Source organism: Macrobrachium nipponense, chromosome 46 (assembly GCF_015104395.2).
Source record: "Macrobrachium nipponense isolate FS-2020 chromosome 46, ASM1510439v2, whole genome shotgun sequence".
Taxonomy (NCBI): Eukaryota; Metazoa; Arthropoda; class Malacostraca; order Decapoda; family Palaemonidae; genus Macrobrachium; species Macrobrachium nipponense.
The window spans coordinates 46,834,402-46,857,804 of NC_061106.1; the positions used below are offsets into that span (position 1 = coordinate 46,834,402).

Here is a 23,403-nt window from a genome sequence, read left to right on the forward strand (position 1 = left end):
CTCGAACACCGTAGGTAATGCCCGGCGTGGTCTCATCAGCTCTGACCTTTAGCTTCACCCTCGAGTCACGTCTTTGGGTATCGACTTCAAAGGACTACACCTGACCTCTTTTCTCAGAGGTCTTTTTTGGTAGGGATCGGGTTAGAGAATCTGTGGGAGAGCTCCGCTTGAAAAGGGCATCTGAGCAGGAGGATGGGGGAGGTCGTCGATGAGAGTGGGAGTGAGAGGGAATAGGTAGTGGGAGGGAAGGAGATGAGACGCAGAAGAATGATGCTTGTGGGAGATGAATAGAGTACTCTTAGCGAGAGAGAGAGAGAGAGAGAGAGAGAGAGAGAGAGAGAGAGAGAGAGAGAGAGAGAGAGAGAGAGAGAGAGGATAGAAATAATCCGTGTGAACTGAGTATCAGGCACAAAAAGAAAAGAAAGATGTACTGTATGACAATATAGATCATGATTATTAGAGGCAAATTGAGAAAAAATAATTTGCAAACACGTCGTGTTTTTTTTTCCACATCCATGGTAAATACGAAATAAAAGACAACATACAATACAAAAGTAACTAAAAAGAAAGAAAAATAAATAAAAGCAAAAAATGCAATCACACTCGCTTCAGTAAGAAGCAACTGGAAGGGTTGCAACTCTGGCAACCTGCCATAAACAGAGAAAGGTTTCAATTATACGAAGGCAGTTCATGGTGCCGGCTCTCCGCTACGAACCACAATACACGAATTAATAATCTCCCCTTTTACAATACGCGTCAGGAGCACGGAGAGAGAAAAAGAGATACTCGCTAATGAAGAAATAGAAGCCATTCCTCCATTTGGGGAACTTTATTAGCTTAGACGTAAGGCCCGCGTACAAAGAGGAAACGGGTCACAAAGGCAACCAAGAGCCAATCTTATGAAGGCGAGTGAGCACTGATGAATCGAAGCCATATGTTACCTTTATTTTCAATTTACATTATGTTAATGCAAGTATCTTCATTTACAGCAAAGAGGTTATGGATATTGGTCATATAACTAGAGACAAGCAATTCAAATCTCCTGTTTTTAGAACATAAAAACGACATTTTTCTCACTTATGATTATGTATCATGCTTGGCTGTAAATGAAAATAAGTAGACAATATTACGTAGAGAGAGAGAGAGAGAGAGAGAGAGAGAGAGAGAGAGAGAGAGAGAGAGAGAGAGAGAGCATTTAATCCTCTAGCTTACATCGTTAAGTACAGAATTTTAGCTTAAATCCCTAGTTATTCCGTGTACTTCGGTAGCTGTAAGTTGAAATGGAGCAGGTGAGTATATTGAAGATAACCATGAAAGAATAATTTTTAAAAAATACAGGATTTCCTATCTCCTATAGAAATATAGAATAATAATAGCTCATAAAGACTTGAATAAGTTTCTAGTTTTTGAGCAGATCCGAATGATAATCACCACTGAACCATACAGATTTACAAGTCATCAGAAAATCCAAAGATAGATAAATTATTGAACTTGCTCCTCCAGTAACCAACCTCCAACTGAATAGAGCTTTCAGTAACCAACCTTCAACTGAGTAGAATGTATAAATAAACTGACGTGTCAGGAGACGGACGGATGTCTTGAATAAGTGTGTGGAGAAAATAAAATAAAAAGAGACACTGAAAAAATCTGGAAGCATAATTGTAGTGATAAAACGCCTGAAAGCCTACCCGGAATTTACTTATCACGGAACAATAGCGAAGTAAATGAGAAACACTACTGAGATTGAGATAAGCGAGAGGTCAAAAGCCCCAAGAAAGGACGATTTATGAGGGAAAACGAGGCAGAATGAGGAAAGAGAAATTAGGAGATATCCTTTTCAAAGTTTAAATAAGACCGTCATTCGTTTTCATTAGGGAACAAAAGAACGAGTCAGAATTTAGATTCGAGCCGGAGATACCACTAAGAGGCAATAATAAGTGGAAAAAGCCTACAATTAACCATCTCTCTTTCTTTCGGTGTATCTATTCATCATGTCCGGGAAAAAATTGTGAAGGCTGAGGAGGTGGGGGAACGGGGTGGGGAGAAAGTGGTGGGGTGGGAAGGGAGGGGTGGTGGTTGGTTTCCAGGGGTGTAAAACACACTTGTAATCAATTTTGTAAAAAGTCGAGACTTCGATACCAATGAACGAACCTCTGGATTTCAGAATTTCTAAATTTTAACTCAAAAGTTTGATACATCGGAGCGATGTTGTGCGATTTGTACCTAAAAAATTAAAGCAAAGATGAAATGATATACTACCCTAAAGCAATTCTCTTTGTATCAATAATTTTTACATTTTTATATAAATGTTTATCAACCTGTTAATTATTTTTCCTTCTCTGATAACTAATCTCTTTATGTATTTCCTATAACCCTCTGTTAATGCTTTTATATGCACATCATAACCTTCGAAAGCTTGAATTTTGAGTCAAAGGTCCCTGTGCGCTTGTTCCACAAGAGTAGGGTTCATCTTCTGAATAATAGTAATTAGAATAAAACTTATGGTTTGACCGATGCCATACAGTCTGCTTCTGGTTCATGACGAACAAATGATATTCAAAGTAAAAAAAAATAGCTACTTACAGATTAAGTTCGAATAAGTGATACATTCCAATAATAAAACAAAAAAAACATACTTACTGTAAATTTACAGGTAGTAAATTTACATCTACCAAAAACTACTTGAGTATAAACTGAAATGTTAAGTATTTTTTTCATTGACAGATTACATTACGTTATGATCACAAATATACAGGAAATGTTATACCATTTATGCTTCGACCATTTGCAACGCCATTAAATTGGCATGCAAAAGAAACTATAGTTATTTGTACACAGGAATGTTAGATTTCTTATTAGTAGATTATGAAAGTTATACCATTTGAGCTACGAATATTACAGCGTCCGATAGAAAGATACACACACTATATATATATATATATATATATATATTATATATATATATATATATATATATATATATATATATATATATATTATATATATATATATAATATATATATATATATATTATATATATATATATATATATATATATATATATATATATATATATAATTATATATGTGTGTGTGTGTGTGTATGTATGTAATTATGTACATATACACAAAGAAATAGAGAAAAATACTTGGGACTCGGTGAATATACAAAACTCCCTACTGAATGATGAAGTATTTGAACTGACCTTTATAAATGATCTTAACAGGATTGAATACAGTGATTTAAACTTAATAATAAAGCCCATTAGGATAAGGACACGTATCGTGTCCTCTCATTAACAGACACGAAACCGCATGACAGGTTTGAAAGGTCACTTGACCCAAGATGAATAATCGAACACAAATAGTGCTAATTGGGGTTTGTAATAAAGTTAGCGAATTTTTACCATGGTATTACTGCAATTCTGTAATTAAAAAGTGCAATTCCATTTAAGTTTCTTTCTTATATATGTATATATGGTTTTATTTAAGTTTTTTCCTTATATACAGATATTTCATTTTACTTTTATTTCCAGTAATACCAAAAATCTCTCGAAACTTCAAAAAGCACTGATAAAAGCACATAAATTTCCTTGGTCGTTCCGGGAAGTGATGGAAGGTGATTAATGAATTACAGTAAAGTATTGTTCACATGCGTCAAAAATTAGAAATCTAATAATATTGAAAGTTAATCGTGAGAATTTTCAAAGCACTGATTTTATTGAATGGCAGGTCTCGTTTGTCTTACCTATAGATTTGTTGAATGTATGTAATAAAAAAGAGCAATTAAAATAAAGCTTAACCCTATTTTTTTTCCATTTACAGAAACTTATGATTTTTACATATAACAAGAAAAAATGTACACGAGAATAGTTCCCTTACACAAACCGGTCCGGATTTCTGATGATGGAGAACTGAAAGCGTAATTAACGTCAACTCATAAAATAGTGAAACTTAATTAAAATAACAAATCTTATCAATCTCGTCTTGCATGAGGCAAGAGGCTAATAGCCCGTGTAGTACACTTCATTTCCAGAATAGTCTTGTTTACCTGCTCCCTCTAGAGTCTCCTGCATTTTTGCACATGATTTTCTATTCTGTAATGCAGCTGCATCTTGAATCATCTAATGTTTTATTTACCGAGCCTCTAGTATCATACCAACTTGTAGTTTTTATTCTCTTATTCTCAACTTTCTTTACCCAGTTAAATATTCCCTCTGTCTTCACACCCAAAAAATAAACTGTCCTTACAAAAAATGAAACTTTTGAGAGGTTTAGAAAAGACCCTTAAAAACGCACATTATATTCCATGTTGATCATTGAACGTTTAACGGTAAAATAACACTCGACATTGTGAAAATATGTTAACCAAACAATGATTAAACTCTTTATCTATTAACTACTAATTACACTGTACGCAAAATAAAACACGAAGTAGAAAAAAAGACATCCTTTATTTAATAATCCTGAATCGAATATATTATAAACTTTGATACTTTTAACATTAACAAAAATAATTTTCCCTTAACAATATACACCACCAACAAGTCTATACTGCATATATATATTTATATAGAAACGTTCCTTAAATTACACATATGCAAGCTACTTACATAATCCGAGGGAAATCATTCAAAAGTCAGTTTCAATATATAAACATTTAATAACATCAACTTTATCGCAGAAACTCAATTAGTTTTATTAGAGTTAATTCCACAACAGCTTGACATATCTCTATATGATAAACGTACAATATTTGTTATGTGTAAAATCAACATATATAATCTCTTATGGCACAATTTAGTACTCAACTTAAACAAGAGGAATTAATCAGTATACACTCATCATCTTCATTCCGATATAAAGATACTCAACTAATTTCCTTTTTACCTCCCTTTAAAAATAATGATCACAGATTTTTCCAACCTTTTTACAGTGGTTTCTAACAACTTTGCTTCTGATATTCCTATATTATATCATATATTACTACTTTCTCGACTTATATCATCGTAAAATCTAATGCTATTTTCAATATATACCCTTTTTTATTTTCAAAACCAAATGACAAAATATTTCGTGGAAACTTAATAAAACTTTTTACAGTCGAGCTACCAATTTATTTATCAGACATCAAAATATCCATTTTCTAGAAATAAAAAAAGTACTGTTTATATTAATTTTCTTAAATATATTGAATTCACGACAAACCGCTACTGAGGCAGCTGAAATTAAAATAAGCCCGAATTACTGGAACTTATATTTCTACATTATATGTCATCAGGAAATATGTACCTACAACATTTATAATTGTCGGGTAATTACTGGGTCTTAATACTAATGACTATAATTCTTTATAAGACTGTTAGTAGCATCAAATAAATAAATAAATATCCACTAGAATATATATATATAGAGATAAGCCAATTAATTATACCCTAGTATGCAAAAATGGTATTATATCTCCCTTTCAAAATCATTCGATTGGTATAGAGCCAAACAGAGACTACCTACAAAAGAAGAAAAATAATCAGATCATTTTTAAAGTATCGTATAAATGAACGCAATAACTTTTTCAACATTTATCAGAATATAAAGTCTATCCTTTTCAATGTTCCCTCTGACGTACACTACATTCCCTGTCCATAAGCTACTTGGCCACGTTCACTCCCTTGGATGCGTTAACAGTACGAAGCATTGAACATAAGAAAAAGGAAAAGGGAGGAAAAGGGATGCAAAAGAAGGATTCATTTTCTCAAGGTCGCTGGTAAAGTTCTTTAAGGCTCTCTCTCTCTCGACTGAGACGCCTACAGGCAAATATTTTACTTTAATTCTTTCGAGATAATAGAATTTTTTTATTTATAGTTTTCTTCATTTATTGTTATTTTTTTATCTAACAATTTTAATTCCTTTCATGAAGTTAGTTCTCAAAGAAACTAAATTTTTTGTGGGAGATACAAGCTCCTTGGATTATTGTTATATTTTGGCATACGACAAACAATTTAATGACTTTCATGAAATCAGTTCTTTAAAAGATATTTAGTTTGAGATGAGGTTTTCTTGATTTGTCATTTTTGGGTTTATTTTACATACTAATTATTTCCCTTCTTGAACATTGCTCTCAAAGATACTTCAGTCCTTTAGAAATACAGTTTTCTTGAATTTGTTGTGTTTCACATGACAAAATAATTAATTCTTTCCACGAAGGCAGTCCTCAAAGACGCTTCAGTTATTGTGAAGTAGTTTCATTGAACATTTATCTATATTTTTCATGTGACAAACAAGGCTATTTCCTTCCATGATCACACCTCTCAAAGGAAATTCAAGTCGAAAGCTAAGAACCAGATCCTTCCACGCCAAACATCATTTCGTTTTTTAAACAAAAATCGGTCGGTCTTGATCCTGACCCGAAATTGCAACGTGTACTTATCACATTATCCTGATTAACAGAGCAATATGTTCAACTGAACACCATCCTTTTTTTTCCGTGCTCAACTTTTTCTCTCCTTTAATTTTTCTTATGTCTCAGTGTAATGGCACAAAAGCGATCTGACTAGATTTTTTTTCCCTTCTACCTAACTTCGTCGGCCGATTATGTTGCTTGGGGGACTCATATCAAAGTATACAAGGTAATAATGGTGTATCATATGATTTAAGTTACGATCACGCTATCCTTTTGGGAGTCAGTTTTCACAGCGTATCAAATGCTCTCTCTCTCTCTCTCTCTCTCTCTCTCTCTCTCTCTCTCTCTCTCTCTCTCTCTCTCTCACATCTTCTTTTATAATGACGGGGTATAAAATTTCTAAGCTTATCGCCTTCCCATAAATTTACGATGGACAATAATGTGAGAGTATGCTATGTTCTAACAATAGCTGTTCAAAATTGATCCCAAATCGTATTTGCAATAATTAAAAGCGAAGTGTTAACTGGACCCAAACTTTCTACACTGCTTTTGGAGGAAAGACTGAAAATATTTATTATTTTGGTGAAATCGCTGATATTTAAACTACGTAGCACAACAGTCATCTGTATGAGATCTATTGCAATTTCTGTAATAAAAAAATCTCTGATAACGATACTGTGTTAATAGTATATTTAACCTTTAGTTTTGAGAAAAGACTGACAATTTTAAACGTAGAACACCAAATACCTAAAGGATATAGACTACAATTCCTAACAAATTAGCTCTCCCGATAGTGGAAGCTGACAATTTTGAATGCGTATCATAAGACACACCTAAATATTTATTACAACTCCTAATGAAGTCTCCTAATAATAAAAAGGAAATAGCAATTTTAAAAGAGTCCCACAACAGACGATTATGTGATATCTATTGCAGTTTCTAACACCTTATCTCTCCTGATGCTGAATATATTAATAATTCAGACAGTTAAATGATATTATAATTCCTAACATATAGTTTCTCATGATGGTGGAAAAAACGTAACAGACAATTATACTCCTTATGGTGAAAAAGCTAACAGCTGTATATGTGTGAACACAACAGGCACTTAAAAATATATCTTTTACAATTTCTAAGAAATTATACCTCTAGATGGTAAAAACTCCAGCATTTTTAAATAAGCATCACAAAAGACACCAATATGTTATCTATTACAATTACTCTTCATGGTTAAAAAACTAACAGTTACAGAAGAACATCTCAACAGGCACTAATATGACATTTATTGCAATTCATAACAAATATCCTCTTCAAAATACTACGTCGATTTCAAATCTTACAACAGATCGAAATGTGAAACCACAACACTTTCTCGAGTCACAAAAACCTCCTCGCCCACGGCCCTTTGCAACCGATTTTAAGTTTAGCTCGTACAACCTGCCATGAAAGTTCCTACCTTCGTAAACAATAATCAGTCATCATAGGCTTAAATATAATTTGCACTGCGTCAGTATTTTATAATTTCGTTTTTCAAGCAAAAATGGAAAACACACTTCAAGTCAACATCGAAGGATACGGGCCAGATGGCTTTATATTTTTCCACTTAACCTAGATTGAAGAATAATGATAATTATGTAAATAATAATAATTATAATAATAATAATGGAGTAGGTGGGTGTTATGCATTTGAACACCGTATTCTAAAAAACATGAGCATTCATTCGACATATGTCGTTTGTGATGTTCAATTCGTCTATTCAGTATACACTGACGTTTGATGAAAAAAATTCATTTTTCGGTTCCACTAACCATATGGATCAACTTTTTGCTAACTAGCCCGTCTCTTTCAGAGAGTCCGACAAATGAAATTCATCAAAATTTCATGTTAGTATATACTAGATATTGATATCTCTTAATATTGTCACTAACAGTCGAAATTTTGCAGTCCATGCATTATAAATAAATATTTCCTCTCAATATTCTCACTAAAGTGTCTCAAGATACTAGAGAAAGTTGAGTTTGAGGCCAACTGGAAGTCGGAGGGTCTGCCCCCAGCAAGAGGGTCATGGCCTCTGATTCGGACATCGGCGACAGATACGAGAAGGATTCCAGGTTGTCCTGGAACATTTTGTTGTCGGATGAGCCACACAAGAAAGACACCAGTTCCGATTCGGGATCAGAGTGGGATGACGTCTCGATGGCGGAAGAATCGGGGTTTCCGAGTCCCTCTTGGCCCTGTTGAGGTTTTGGAGACTCGTGGCTGTTTTCCAGGATGCTGGAGAGGACCCAGGAGCAAGTCTCTTGGCACCCAGTGCCATCCAGGATGTCTTGTAACGACCGGATGTAAGCGGAGGCCAGCCTGAGAGTGGCTATTTTAGTCATATCCGAGGCCGCCCTCCGACTGCATACCCAAGAGGGCAACACACCCCGGAGGCTCTCGAAGGCCGTGTTGATTTGCCGCATGCGATAGCGTTCACGGGCATTGGCAGTCTTCCTACGGTAGCGGGACAAGGGCGGTGCCCTCGGCTTGTGCCGCGTGTCCTGAAATTCACAATCGCTGTCGCACCTGTGCCGGACGTTGGCCGACCGAGGTCTCAGCTGATATTTGACACTGGGGAAGTTTGATGTCTTCAAACGCTTTGCTCTGGGGCTGTCACTGTTGTTATTGTCGTCTACCGCATCACCTTCGCACCCGTTCTCTATCAATTCATTTTCTGTCTTCGCCATTTTATATTTCATTCGAGTTTTCACGATGGTACACCTTTTAATTTTCAGATTCACCTGAATGATCACTCTGAGGAATTGCAAACATGGTAAATGGTGTAGGTGTTTATCATACACGTTATTGGAGGGGCTCTCGCAATTAAATCCAGTTTGTTATCTGCGTTACGATCTGCAAAAGGGGAGACAAAAAAATATAGATGCATGAGCTCAGTTGAAAATGATGAATTACTATCATTTCAGAGTCCTGACATTTAATATTTCTCAACACTTCCACCCAGAGAGCCAGGATGTACTATCTTTCCACTCCTAAACCACCAAATGTAAAGCATGTTGAATTATCTTTCCAGAAGTGACGCAACTTCAAAAGGCATCGTCCACACACTTAGCAAAAATCTTTTCCAGATTTCTGGAAGTCTGCGGCGGCTGGAGACGCGTTACTCACCCGCAATTCCAGGCAGCGATGATGAGAGCGAGAGGTGGTCTCACTGAGGTGCTGGAAGGACACGTGCATACCTCGAAACGATCTTCAGCACACTGAGCCAACGACTCTTTCCAGTCCCGCACTCGAGGCTCGTATCTCCTCTTCCACCACCCCCGTTCCAGAATCCCACTAATCCCTACCCCCAACCCACCAACCACTATTACCCTTCCCCCACCCCACTCTCACCCCGTCGCCAACCAAATATTTGATATATACATAATAGATTCTCCGGTTTTATTGAAATAATATCGATATTTGATTCATGACTCACTGCAAAGTGACACTTTCAAAGGAGAACTATAGTAATGGTCTTGTTTTATTTGCCATATGTTGAGCAGAATGATAGTTCAGAGGAGTCAGAGTCACAGATTTGACCTGGAAAAGAAGAGGTCAGTGTAGCCTTGGCTGGGAGAGGTTGAAAGTTTTGAAAAGAAAATGATTAGATGAGATAAACAATCGATAATATACCTTCTCTATTATAAGATGTAGTAAATAAGACGGTACATATGGTATGATATATATATGTATGTATATAATTTATATATATATATATATATATATATAGTATATATATATATATATATATATATATCTAATAAAAGGAGCCCATAAAAAACACCAAAATGTAGAGAGAAAAGTACTATATTTCAGAGACTGCTGTCTCTCTCTTCAGGTATATACCTGAAGAGAGAGACAGCAGTCTCTGAAATATAGTACATTTCTTTCTACATTTTGGTGTTTTTATGGGCTCCTTTTATTAGATGGAATTCTGTTGTTACAGAACACTTTTACCAGTCATAATTATATATATATATATATATATAATATTTATATATATATAATGTATATTATATTATATTATACTATATCATTAATATATTATATATATATATACATATATATATATATATATATCTATATATATATTAATTTACATATAATAATATATATATTAAATTATTATATATAATTATATATATATATATATATATGCCTATAATATATATATATATATATATATATATATATATTATATATATATCTATGCACAATATGCATTATATTATATATCAATATATATATATTTTATATATTAATAACATGATATCATATGCATTATATTATGTATTCATTATTATTATTATTATAATTATACCATATATATTACTTGTGTTTTAAGATCTTGAATGGACTTAAAGCTAACTCACTGTGGGCCATTACTGTCGTCATCAAAAAATGAATGGCCGTAATTCATAAAAGGAGGCAAACATGAATATGCGCACATCTAGCTTAATTTAAATATTTACTAATAGGATACAACAAAAATCTTCATAGATAAATAAGGCAAAATACACCTAAGGACTTATACAGTTGAAATGTATTATGTAATAATCAGTATGTTTTTCAGATATCGAATTCAGATTGATTCTGACCAAAGGATGATAGATCGCAATTTGTTTACAGTATTAGAACTAAAGAAAATATTGCTATGTTAAAAATAGATTTTGTTTCAACTGTAGACAAAGTCCACTTACGAGTTTATTCACGAAATATCTTCCATGGAATCTGACCTTCTAACCAAATAGGTATTACAATATTTATGGAAATAAGAGGTGACCTCAGTTTTTTTTCTTTCAGGAAACTGTAAATTTGCGAGTTCCGGAAATATACGTGACTATAATTCCATGAAATTAAACTCTTTTCATGTCATTACAATTTCATAACGAATCATTAAAATTGTTATTGTCTTATAAAGGAAACAAGTTTCTCAAAAATTTGGTAGAGATTTTGAAAACAGGTTGGTGGAAATGATAAAGGGATTTTGTAGTTTCTTCTTAAAATCTTGTAGAAAATTATATTATCAAGTAAGAGGCAAGAAGACGAGAGAGAGAGAGAGAGAGAGAGAGAGAGAGAGAGAGAGAGAGAGAGAGAGAGAGTTTCATGGCGTTAACATTAGGGTATTAGCTGCTTATTTACAGAGAGAGACAGTATAAATATAGTTTTAAGTCAATGCATAAAGTTATGATGTAACATTCCCCATAAAATCTTTTTGAAAGATAAGAGTAAATACAACCATCATAAAATAACGACAGAGGAACTTAAAGTAGTATAGTGGTATTCGGTATTAAAGAATGAAATAACCACAACAATTTTTTGGCACGATCTAACCGTATTCATCCCTTGTAGCTGGCCAGAGCGAATTAGACAACGCCTGGAACCTTCTAGCCTTCAACACTTTATACAACATACAGTCTGCCTGTAGGTAAGGACCACCTCCGGTCAAAGGCCAGCTCAAAGCAAACCAACCAATCAAGGTTGAAGGAGAATGAGTGACAGGCAACGGTTAATATACGCCGACATTCATTCTGGAATTTCATTTGCCCCACCCAGGGCGATGGATCAGGGAAACCTGTAACACAGCTACGTACTGTAACCTTCCACAAGACATCGTCGTGGAGGTTACTGTATACAGACTTATAACAAGATGGTGCCTGCGTTAATACACAGATTAGCCATTTCCTTAATCTCCAGTGTTATTTTGCCAGAGCATGTTCAAAGATTGAGGCGTGCTTATACCCAAAAGATAAACTGAATTTCTTCTTTAAATAGATAGGTGGATGTGGAGAGAGAGAGAGAGAGAGAGAGAGCGAGAGAGAGAGAGAGAGAGAGATTTTTTTCTTTGAAAAGATGCATGGATGTATAATATATAATATATATATATATATATAATATATATATATATATATATATATATATATATATATATATATATAAATATATATATATATATATATATATATATACATATATATACTACATCAATATATATATATAATATATATATATATATATGTATATATATATATATATATACTTTATATTATATAATATATATATATATAATATACCTCATCATATATATATATATATATCTATATACAAAGGAGAATAGGAGGAGAGAGGGCAGAAAGAGAGAAGAGAGAGAGAGAGAGAGAGAGAGAGAGAGAGAGAAATTTCCTCAGACTCAGCAAATAAAACAAACTCAGTATAGACGGACTTGCCAAGTTACTCAACGCGACCGATGCGGTTTCCAATGAAATAACTGCTCTATGCAATCTCGCGCTCACGAAGACGAGCTATAGATGCGATATGAGATTTCCGTGAAGTATACGAATTCCTCAGTTGTGCAACTGATCCATTCCCTTCCGCTGTTAATGACGGACTCAATTTATGTTGAAGGTAGTTATCTAAAAAAAAAAATTAAAAGCTGTTAAGTATCATGAAAGAACTTATGAGAAATACCTCAGTTTTATATTGTAATTGTATTTCTAAATATGTCTAAGCAATAATTAACAATAGAGGTCAAAGAATAAGCATGAAAAGTGAGAAAAGGAATGAATATGACATTACTGACCTGTGACATATAATCTATAAACCAGAATAGAATGAAACCCTCCCTTTTCTCAGTTATGAGGATAGTGAACGCAAAAAACTGTATATGGAAAGTCAAGTAAATGTTTTTCCGTAATATTCATTGTAATAAAATCGTGTAAGTATAAATGAGAATAAAATGTAAGAACAAATGAGAATAAAATGTACCCAAGTTTTGCTTCATATAAAAGACATGAAACGAAATCAAGCCATTAAGTCCCAATGTATTTAGAACCGTCGAGCAAAGGCTTTGAAACTGATCTTTGAATCTTCCACATACAGGTTACTTGAATACGAAAAGATTTCCACCTCCTCAGTCCGCAATTTTTCTGAGCATCCCCATGTAATACTAGAGAACTCTGCTAGAAACCCCATGATTATACGCATATGTCTAGGAATGCTTTCAGAATCCTGAAAGTATTCACTAGAAAGAGTGAAAGAGAGAGAGAGAGAGAAATCCAGTATTGCACACCTGGAATCTCTCAATGGGATGCAATTCGCGGTAATGATATTCGTGACTTGGCCAATCCCGCCTACTGACCAGCCAGACAGATACAGGTGTAACTGTGAGAGTCAACGTACAGGAACAAAGAGAAGTTACAGGAACTCACGACATTCATCTCTACTGTGATATTTGCACTTTCGTTTGGTTTATTTTTAGCCTTTATTAATACTTGCAATCAATCTCAGCCTTTATATACAAGTCGTCTCTGTAATTTGCGAAAATCACCATTACTCCCACTTCCAAACCCCGTAAGCCATATGTTATTATGCTAATACTCAAGACACCTGCGGTTTTACAGCGGCCAGTTTTCGCTCTGCCATTGCATTTACATCTGTACGTTTTTCCTCTGTTGCAGGTTTGTACCGGAACGTTTTCGTTCGCTTTATAAAGTTTCACCTGTATGTTTTCGTTAAGTTTATATTACTCAGATTCTGCCTGTATTCGTTCAACTAAAACACTTACAACCTAGCGTTTTTTCTTCAGCCTGTAGCTCCACATTTGTTTTGTATTTTTCTTTCACATTTTCGCCCGAGCAAGTCTTTTGCATCTATACTTTGTCTTACATTCTCAACTAAACGCTTCCACTGGTAGTTGTCGCCTATTAACTTCTACCTAATAACTTCCTTTCCTTAAGCATTTTTTTAGTAATTTTCCACTAAAGTACTTTCTTTCCTCACCTATATATCTATTTCACGCTTAAGTTTCCGTTCAAGATATTCAAGAAAATCCTGGCACAATTATCCACCGCTGATTGACTTACCTGACTAATCTGTCTATTCGTCGTACTAAATTATCAAACTATCCATAAATTTATCAAACAATACATTATTTATTTTTTTATTTAGTCGGTAAGTCTCGGGCGGCCCGCTACATAACCCCAACAAGGAGCCCGCGGCCTCCTAAACCCGTGTAAGTGTAAACATTAACACAAGTATAGCACTCCTCGGTTGGAGGCCTGTCATCCCCCGTCAGCCTAACGCTGACGTGGTGTCCATATTTGAGGTTGGAACAAATTGAATCCAATTATCCCTCTGCGGTCGAGGGCCCGCCCATCTCATAATGCTATGGGAACCATACGTACGCATGCTGTCAGCACCATCTGGTGGACGAATTGGCAACTTATTGCTCCCTCTCTTCCTCTCTTTTTCTTCTGTTTTTACGTATGTTCAGTCAATGAAAAGAAATGCATAAAAAAAACAAAGGAAATATAAATTAAAAGCTCCAAGGCATTTCTGAAACACCAAGATGATTTGAAATGGGAGGGACAACAAAGAACTCGTGAACAATTACAATCAAAACTCTTACGATATTATAATGCGCTAGGTCAACAAACAGAGACTGGCTCCTGCGGCTTTTCTACGCTGCTTAAATATATCGCAAATTGAGAAGTCGAAGGGCAAGAGATCATCGAAGGTCGTTCTAGACTAGGAAAAAAAAAAAAAAAAAACGATGACCACACAGAGTTTGCTTACCGCTACGCAAATAGCTTTAATCGTCATGAAATTTATTATTACCTAATTTGCACATTTACTTCATTATTAGGCAACTTCCCCATTTCATTCGGAGCTCATGTCTCATTGTAACCTAACTTCACTTGTACCAGGCATCTCCTCTTAAGCATTATATAAAACCATTTCAATCATTATTTTTTTCATCTTAATGGACCCATTGTTATTGCTGGAGACCTTTACATTTATATTGTGTACCTGCTTCTCAGATAATGTAAGGTTAACTATTCAATAACATTACAGTGGTGCCATATCATTTAAATAAGCGGTGTTTAAATTCACATATAGAAATATTACTTCAAGCCTGTTATCAGGCAAGGCTATCCTATTTATGGCATTTGCAAAATCGTGAGACAGGACATTTAATCAATAAGCTTTCTCTTATTTAAAAATATGCGCTCTAGGTTCAAGATAACATTTCCTTATATATATTGAATCATTCATGCCACAAGGCACATATCTTTTTACCAATATTCATAACTGAAAAAAAATTATGGTCAACGTGCACATGACTGCATAGTTACAACTGCTTAATTTCGGAGTATATGCAACTAACCATTACTTTATTTAATGTTATTCTTTAATCATATTAAGGAAAGTGATAAGGTCCGTAACAGAAAATAGAAAATATTCACTTGACATCATTATTTGTGTGATTTTATAAAGAAAACCAGACTGTCATTAGAATGAAAAGTTGATGTAAGTATCATCTTCTTACAGACTAAATTATTAAGAACATTAAAATGACAATAATGTATAATAAAAGAAACTCACTGAAACTTATAACAGGGCAAAATAATATTGCATGCATAAACCTTTGCAGTGTTATCCTTAAACAATCTTAAAACAAGACTAACTTAACGGAATCGCAAACCGCAAAGAAGTGTGATGATAATAATTAATAATAATAATAATAATAATAATAATAATAATAATAATTCTCTCTCTCTCTCTCTCTCTCTCTCTCTCTCTCTCTCTCTCTCTCTCTCTCACGACGGACAATACACCCAAATGTTTCTCCCACCTTAAATCATTTAGGGTTTAAAGGCAGCCAGCGCATTCCATTTTCATTCTGTCACGTGGAATTTGAATCATGAGTGTACCGTGACTAAGGCAAAGTAGGAGTTTACCATATATCTCTCGAGATCTGTGTAATTGCATCTGTATATTTTATATATCTTGGATACATGGTTACACACACACACAGATATATATATATATATATATATATATATATATATATATATATATATATATATATATATATGTGTGTGTGTGTGTGTGTGTATTAACTCGGGAGTATTAGGAGGGGAAGGGAAGGAGAGGTAAAGCCTTTTACAAATGTATAAACTAATGCAGGTTACTTTCACTCGACTACTCAAACACAAGTTAGTCTTGTTAATGACTGACCCCCAGTTGAATACAGGTAAGCCTGAACATATAATAGAGTTCATGACCTGTAAGTCATCACATTATACAGAGGTTTATTGTAGACAAGAGAGATTTCATATATATTCGCTGTTAATGAAGTCTGTAAACGCAAAGAATCCATCCCAAATATATTCAGCCGCCAAAACATTTGTAAACACGCTCCAGTAACTAGAGCAATGCACATTGCATTCAAACAAGTCGAAAGACAGATGCGGATTCTTCATCACCGTTCACCTTTAAGGAATAATCCCATGAAGTGACTCGAGTACAAAGCATTGCTTGGATATGTGTAATAACGCCATATGTTTTCCCTCAACCAAATGAGAAACAGTTTCAAAAGACCGTGACCCGATCTCATTTCGCCACAGGAGGTCAACACCGTTTACCAGTGACCCTTTCCATGTATAGCAGGGAATTATAAAATTCCCCAAAATAATTCATTTAATCTGATTTAGCACAGACTATTATCGGATTAATCCTGTGTTCTTCAAAGTTAAAGACAATGAAATTTTTACGACTTAAGTAAATATAAACGTTAAAACTCTTTGGAAAACAATTGTGAATATACTTATAAAATTTCCGGATTCTCCAAAATATTTCTGGGTAATTTAGCACGGAGTAGAAATATGCATGAGAGAGAGAGAGAGAGAGAGAGAGAGAGAAGAGAGAGAGAGAAAGGAGGGGGCGGCGGGGTGTCTGTCTGCTACTGTCTTATAAGCAGGCTAGAAGAATGAATAATAATAATAATAATAATAATAATAATAATAATAATAATAATAATAATAATAATAATAATAATAATAATTCATGTGTTCTCTTTAATAAGCCAGTAATAATTCTTTTATAAACAAAAATAATGGGGTCCTTCTATTCCAGTGACTCCAGTCATCCTTACCTAATAAATTCTTAAATTATGTAAAAAAAAAAAAATCTATTGAAGTACCAACTCTAAAAGTTAAAGCGCCAAGCCTTCAATTAAGCTCAAGACTTTTTTTTTTTTTCTTAAACTTCCAGTTAATCAACAACATTTTAGATCGACAACAAAGTCCGAGAACTTTTAACCAGCTGGAATCTTACTTCAGGTTTCTCATCACCTCTGAATTACATAATATAGAAGCCAGATTTCAATAAAATTACTGGATACGCTGGATTAAATGTTCTATCAGAAAAAAATTTGGAATTCATATCTATATATGTAGTCGCTTTGGTATTTGGCAAAACTCATTCGTAAATAGTCTTAGATCAGCATAGACAATCGCCCTGCTCGCAAAGTTAAGAATTCATAAGCTGAAATTAGATTTTTAAAAATACATTTTTATTTAATAAGCAGCTATATCAGCAAGGGCCGGTTGTAGGAGCGAATTAATGAGATATGCAACTTGAAATTAAAAGGAACAGATACGAACTGCCACTGAATAACGCAGAAAGCAATTAAATAATAAAATGAAAAGTGTGTATAGCCTTTTTCTCGCTGCGCTTCTCCTCCTCCTCCTTCTTCCCTCCATAACAAAAGCCATTGTCTCGAGCGGATAAAATGTTAATGTGCTTAATGCACCGTTTACAAATTTGCCTTTGTGGCGAGGGCTCCCACCGTAATTCGAAGAGAAATGGCCCATTCACGGTAATTAAGGAAAGGGGCACAAGTTGCTTTATAATATATTCGAAAGGGCTCATTTGCATTGGGCACGGGTTCAAAGAAAAAAAAAATTAAGAAGAGAGATGCTCGTGACCCCCTCGTAGTTTGGAGGGGGATTCCTCGGATTCATATGTTCGCTTGATGTTTGTAAAGTTTCCTAATTTATTCGAGTGTTCGGTTATGTCCGATGATGGCTAGTTTATGACTTGTGCCGTTGGGTTCCTTTATTTACATATCTTCCGAAATAGCCTGCATACTCCGAATTCATTGCTACCTCGGATGCGCCTTTGAAACTATTATTATTCGATCTTACCTCCCAGAGAGAGAGAGAGAGAGAGAGAGAGAGAGAGAGAGAGAGAGAGAGAGAGAAAGAAAATATTTCAGGTGTGATAAAAGAGTTTACGCGTCCAGATTGAGGAATACAGTACAATCTCAAGTAACAATATCTAGATCTTGAACCGATGGCCAGTGGACATTGTAGAGATTTATTTGCTAAAATGAAAAGTCTTTAATAGATTTCTCTCCGTGGAACCATGCAATTAACTTAGGTCATGAATGGTGTCTGAAAACGAGAAAAAATGGCAAAAATATTCATTCTTTCAACCATCCATCGTGCCTGAGGATGGGCCTGTAACAAAAAGAGTTGGAGATGCTCCCGCAAAATCCTTTGTAGGTTGTTGCTAGAGAATCCACTACTGCCTCTCCTTACTTTCACTTCTCTTTTCCAGGAGAACACAAACTCCCACTGCCAGATGGAAGGCCGTGAAGTGTCAACTCAATAGCCATTGTTTCTCTCTCTCCCTGATTTTTCTCGAGGTGTTTCAGACCCTAATCCCAAATTCCCCAACCCTCTTTCTCTCCCTTTCTCTTAGTTACCGCATTGCTGTTTTGAAATCGGAGAGGCCGAGCGCTTGTTTCGTGGAAGTGTGAAAATTTTATACAGCTTCACTCAACAGTTTGTTAGAAGCAGAAGAGAGAGAGAGAGAGAGAGAGAGAGAGAGAGAGAGAGAGAGAGAGAGAGAGAGAGAGAGAGAGAGAGGAGAAATGAACATAATGCTCAGGTATACAAAAGTGAATTGAAATTTGGCCCCTTACATGATCTTCTCCTTCCCTTTCGATAAATGACCACAATACATCATTGAACAAATAAGGGCACCAGTTAATGATAAACAATGCCCCATCGGTGCCATCGCCATCGTGACAAATGATGCCATAACCTCGACCCTCAGATAAAAAAAATAATCACCTCGATAAATGACTTCATCTACATATGGCAAATGACTACCTTATTCCCGTTTGATAAAGGACTATAAATCATCCACTATGATATGCGACTGTTCCGTACGCTTTCAGGATGCGGTAAATGACTACAACACCCATTTTAATGAGTGCCTATACACCATCCCCTTTGATAAATGACTACACCATCCCCTTCGATAAATGATTCATCTTTATTATTATGATAAATAACACCCCATCCTTTTTCCTGCATTGTATATCTACCAGAATCACTTATCGCATGGATGCATCATCCCCTTCGATACATGACCAAATCGCCCCCTTCGATAAATGACTGTCATGGTAATCGCTTCATAGAGACGAATGATAAGTTAAAAGAAATGAAAATACATTTTCTTCGAGTAGGTCTGCAACAAGGAGGCATTCGCGCACTTGTTAGAGGTGCCTGTTCTCATGATGGTTCGAGAATCCCCAGGTGTGTTACAGAAACTCAACAGGCGCCAACGTGTCTTTAGAAACGCTGCACCATTTCGTCGAAATCCTTCTAAAACGTTCCTGTCGTCTCGGGAGTCTGTGACGTTCGCTGGTAGGCCCCGCCCCCCTAGATCGCCGTATCTATATACTATATATAATATATAATATACTATATATATATATATATATATATATATATATATATATATATATATATATATAATATATATATATATATATATATGACTGACGAAGTAGATCAGAGCAGCAGAGAGCAGAGATCATCAGTGAAAGATCAGGAGAGTGATCAGTGAGAGATCATCAGAGAGAGATAACTGAAGAAGGAACAGACGAAGGATAAGAGAGGAAAAAGGCGCACGAGAGTTTGATCGGAATCGGGTCAAGTTGTCCAGTCAGAGAGAGAGAGAGACAGATTTTCCGACGTTGAGCGAGCCTTCAGAGAAGAAACGTCCTACAAGTTGGCTTTGGGGAGTAACCTGCCCTTCGAGTATGAAGAATAGACGTTGTTTTCTGCAGTATGAAGCCAAGAAGACGTCTATAGTTATACAGCCCTCCTTTGTGAAGCCGTCGCTTCGAGCATTGATTTTCGACAGCTGCAAAACTGTCCAGCAAGTATTTCATTACATCACTGTTTCCCCAGTTCACATACTGTAAGATTTTATTTTTATGTAAATAGGAGAAACCATTCTGCATTTATCATTGTTAGTGAGCTGGAAATAAACCTTTGTTCTGTTTGTGTTTCTTTCTATATTTGTATCCCCAGTTTCAACTGTTGGTGTTGAATTCTTTTTTGTTTATTATAATTATCGAACCTGTAGCGGACCTCGGTCTGTAACATTTGGCGACCTTGCTAGGCTATTCGGCACCATAACAGATTGAAACAGGGAGAATATAGAAAGAACAAGAATGAGTGAGATTGTGAAGGAGTTTATTAAGTCTGGTAAGCTTCTAGGTCTAGAGGGGAATGGTCTCCATGAGTATGTTGGAAAGAAAGAAAGAGAAAAGTATGAAAGAGATGAAAGAGCGGCTGAGAGAGAGGAAAGAGCAGCTAAGAGAGAAGCAGTGAAAATGTAGCAAGAGAAAGAGAGAGAGTCAATGAAAATGCAGCGAGAGAAAGAGAGAGAAGCAATGAAAATGCAGCAAAAGAGAGAACTAATGAAAATGCAGCAAGAGAGAGAAATGTTGGTAATGCAACAGGAAGAAAGAGAGAAAGTACGTACGCATGAGCAGGACGAAAGAGAGAAAGAACGTATGCATGAGTTGGAAATTGCTTGGTTAAGGCAAAGTACTCGTAACAGTCAGACAGGCGAGAACGAAAGTGGAGCTGATGGTTAAGGTATAAGTGCAGTGTTGAAATTAGTACCAATGTTTAATGAAGAAGATGTACCGAAATATTTCATGTGTTTTGAGAAGTTAATGGAACGAGTAGGTTCTCCTTAAGAAATGTGGACTCTATATTTACCGTCAGTTTTGAGTGATAGGGCGCTTACTGTGTATAGTTGTATGTCTAAGGAAGAATGTGAGGATTATGATATTGTGAAAGAAACTGTTCTTAGCGCGTACAGGTTAGTACCGGAGGCGTATAATAAGAAATTTAGAAGTTTGGGAAAGGACGAGAATATTACAAATGTAGAATACGGTAAGAAGCTAGAAGGGCTGTTTTTTTTTGTCGGTTAACTTCTGCTAAAGTTGAGGATTTTGATGGTTTGAAGAACTAAGTGTTGTTAGAAAACTTCAAAGATAACGTATCCCCTGAGATTAAACTTTATATAGAAGATAGGCGAGAAGTATCTTTTGCAGGAGCAACTAGGTTAGCAGACGAATATAGTTCAACTCATAATTTGAAAGCTAGTAAGAAGTCCTAGTAATAGCAATGCGAGTAAAGGTGACTATTCCTGTTATACATGCGGAAAACCTGGTCATATGTCTAAGGTTTGTAAGAGTAAAGTGGCACCTAGTGGCTCAGAATTAACTTGTTTCCGATGTAATGGGAAACGTCATTTAGCGAGAAATTGTGCAGTTGAGAGGAAGGATTTTAAGAAACCAGTGTCTCTAGTTAACCTTTCGTCAGGTAGGAATGATGTGATGAGAGAAACTAGGAAATTTTTTGATGAATTTCTGTCAGAAGGTGTAGTTTCCTCTCTTGGAAGAGTAGATTCGAGAGATGTAGTCTTGCTTCGAGTCACAGGAGCTGCTATCTCACTAATTAGGAGAGAGTGTGTGCCAAACAGAGCAGAAATCAATATGGAAGAAAAAGTCATGTTAGGTGGATTTCCTAACACTTGTGTTCTTTGTCCTTTGTTGAAGTTAAACTTAAAAAGTCAGGTAGTGTCAGGAGAAGTGAAACTAGCAATTGTTGACAGCTTGCCCGTTGATGGCGTTGACATTATTGTCGGTAATGACTTAGCTTTATCCAAGAATGAGAATCCTGTTGTGAGTGATATTCCAGTGCCTGAAATGGTAGTAACTAGGTCAGGTTTAGATACAGAAATAGACTACGGTCATAGTTTGTTTGTGGATTCGAACGAGCGTGATAGAGGTGGCGAGGTTGATCTTGGCGTGAGTGTGGCTGAGAGACCTGACTATCAGTGTTGACAGTGATAGCAAAGCAGAAGGTGTAGCTGTCGAGAGTAACGTAGTTGATGTAGTGGAATCAAGTAATAGTTACGGTGATGAATTAGGCCACTAACCTTTTGAATAAGGATGAGCTAGTCAAGTTTCAGAGAGAGGATGAGACTAACCTGAATTTTTAAATGTGAGCTAGATGATGATCTCGATGATGTATGTAAGGAAACTTTTTTGTTTGAAAGATAAAGTTTTGTGTCGTTATGTTCGGCCTAAGTCAGGTAGTAAAGAGGAAATCACCGATCAATTAGTGGTTCCTTGGAAGCTTCGTGAGCTAGTTTTGAAGTCAGCGCATGATGAGCAAGGACATTTGGGAGTATATAAAACTTTCAGGTGTATTAGCAGGGCGTACTTTTGGCCTAAAATGAAACAATCATTGATAGACTAACTCACTATCCAGAGGCGATACCCGTAAGAAGCTGTAATGCAAGGACCGTAGTTAAACGATGGTTAGATTATATTTCCAAGTTTGGTCTGCCTCGTACTATACAGAGAGATAATGGTAGTAATTTTGTATCCAAGTATTTCAAGGATAAAATGAAGGAGTTAGGCTTTAAACTCGGAACTTCCACACCTTATCATCCCGAATCACAAGGTATTGTGGAGTATTTCACCAAACGTTAAAGAGTTGTTTACGAAAACTGTGTAGTAACTTTGAATATGACTGGAAAGAAAAGTTACCATTTGTTCTGTTAGCTTTAAGGTTGGCACCGAATGACACTACCGGATTTAGTCCTTTCGAGCTGGTTTTCGGTCACACTGCTAAAGGTCCTTTGGAAATGTTAGAATGTAACTCAATGCTTAAAGAAGGTAGTGAGGACTACATAACTAATCTGGAGTATTATAAAAACAATTTAAGAGATGTTTGGCAACTAGTGAAGGAGAACGAGAGCGAAGGTCAAGGGGAGCTTAAATGGAAACATGATCT

General features: G+C 35.5%; 1 protein-coding gene across 1 annotated transcript; it reads right to left on the bottom strand.

The window, feature by feature from the left end:
• Positions 1-4,436: 4,436 nt before the first annotated feature.
• On the bottom strand, positions 4,437-9,679 carry LOC135215007 (neurogenic differentiation factor 4-like). Its single transcript, XM_064249542.1, has 2 exons — positions 9,566-9,679; positions 4,437-9,292 (listed from the first exon to the last, which is right to left on the bottom strand). The coding sequence occupies exon 2, from the start codon at positions 9,136-9,138 to the stop codon at positions 8,395-8,397; it is 744 nt and encodes a 247-aa protein (XP_064105612.1). The 5' UTR covers positions 9,139-9,292; positions 9,566-9,679; the 3' UTR covers positions 4,437-8,394.
• Between the last annotated feature and the right edge of the window lie 13,724 nt (positions 9,680-23,403).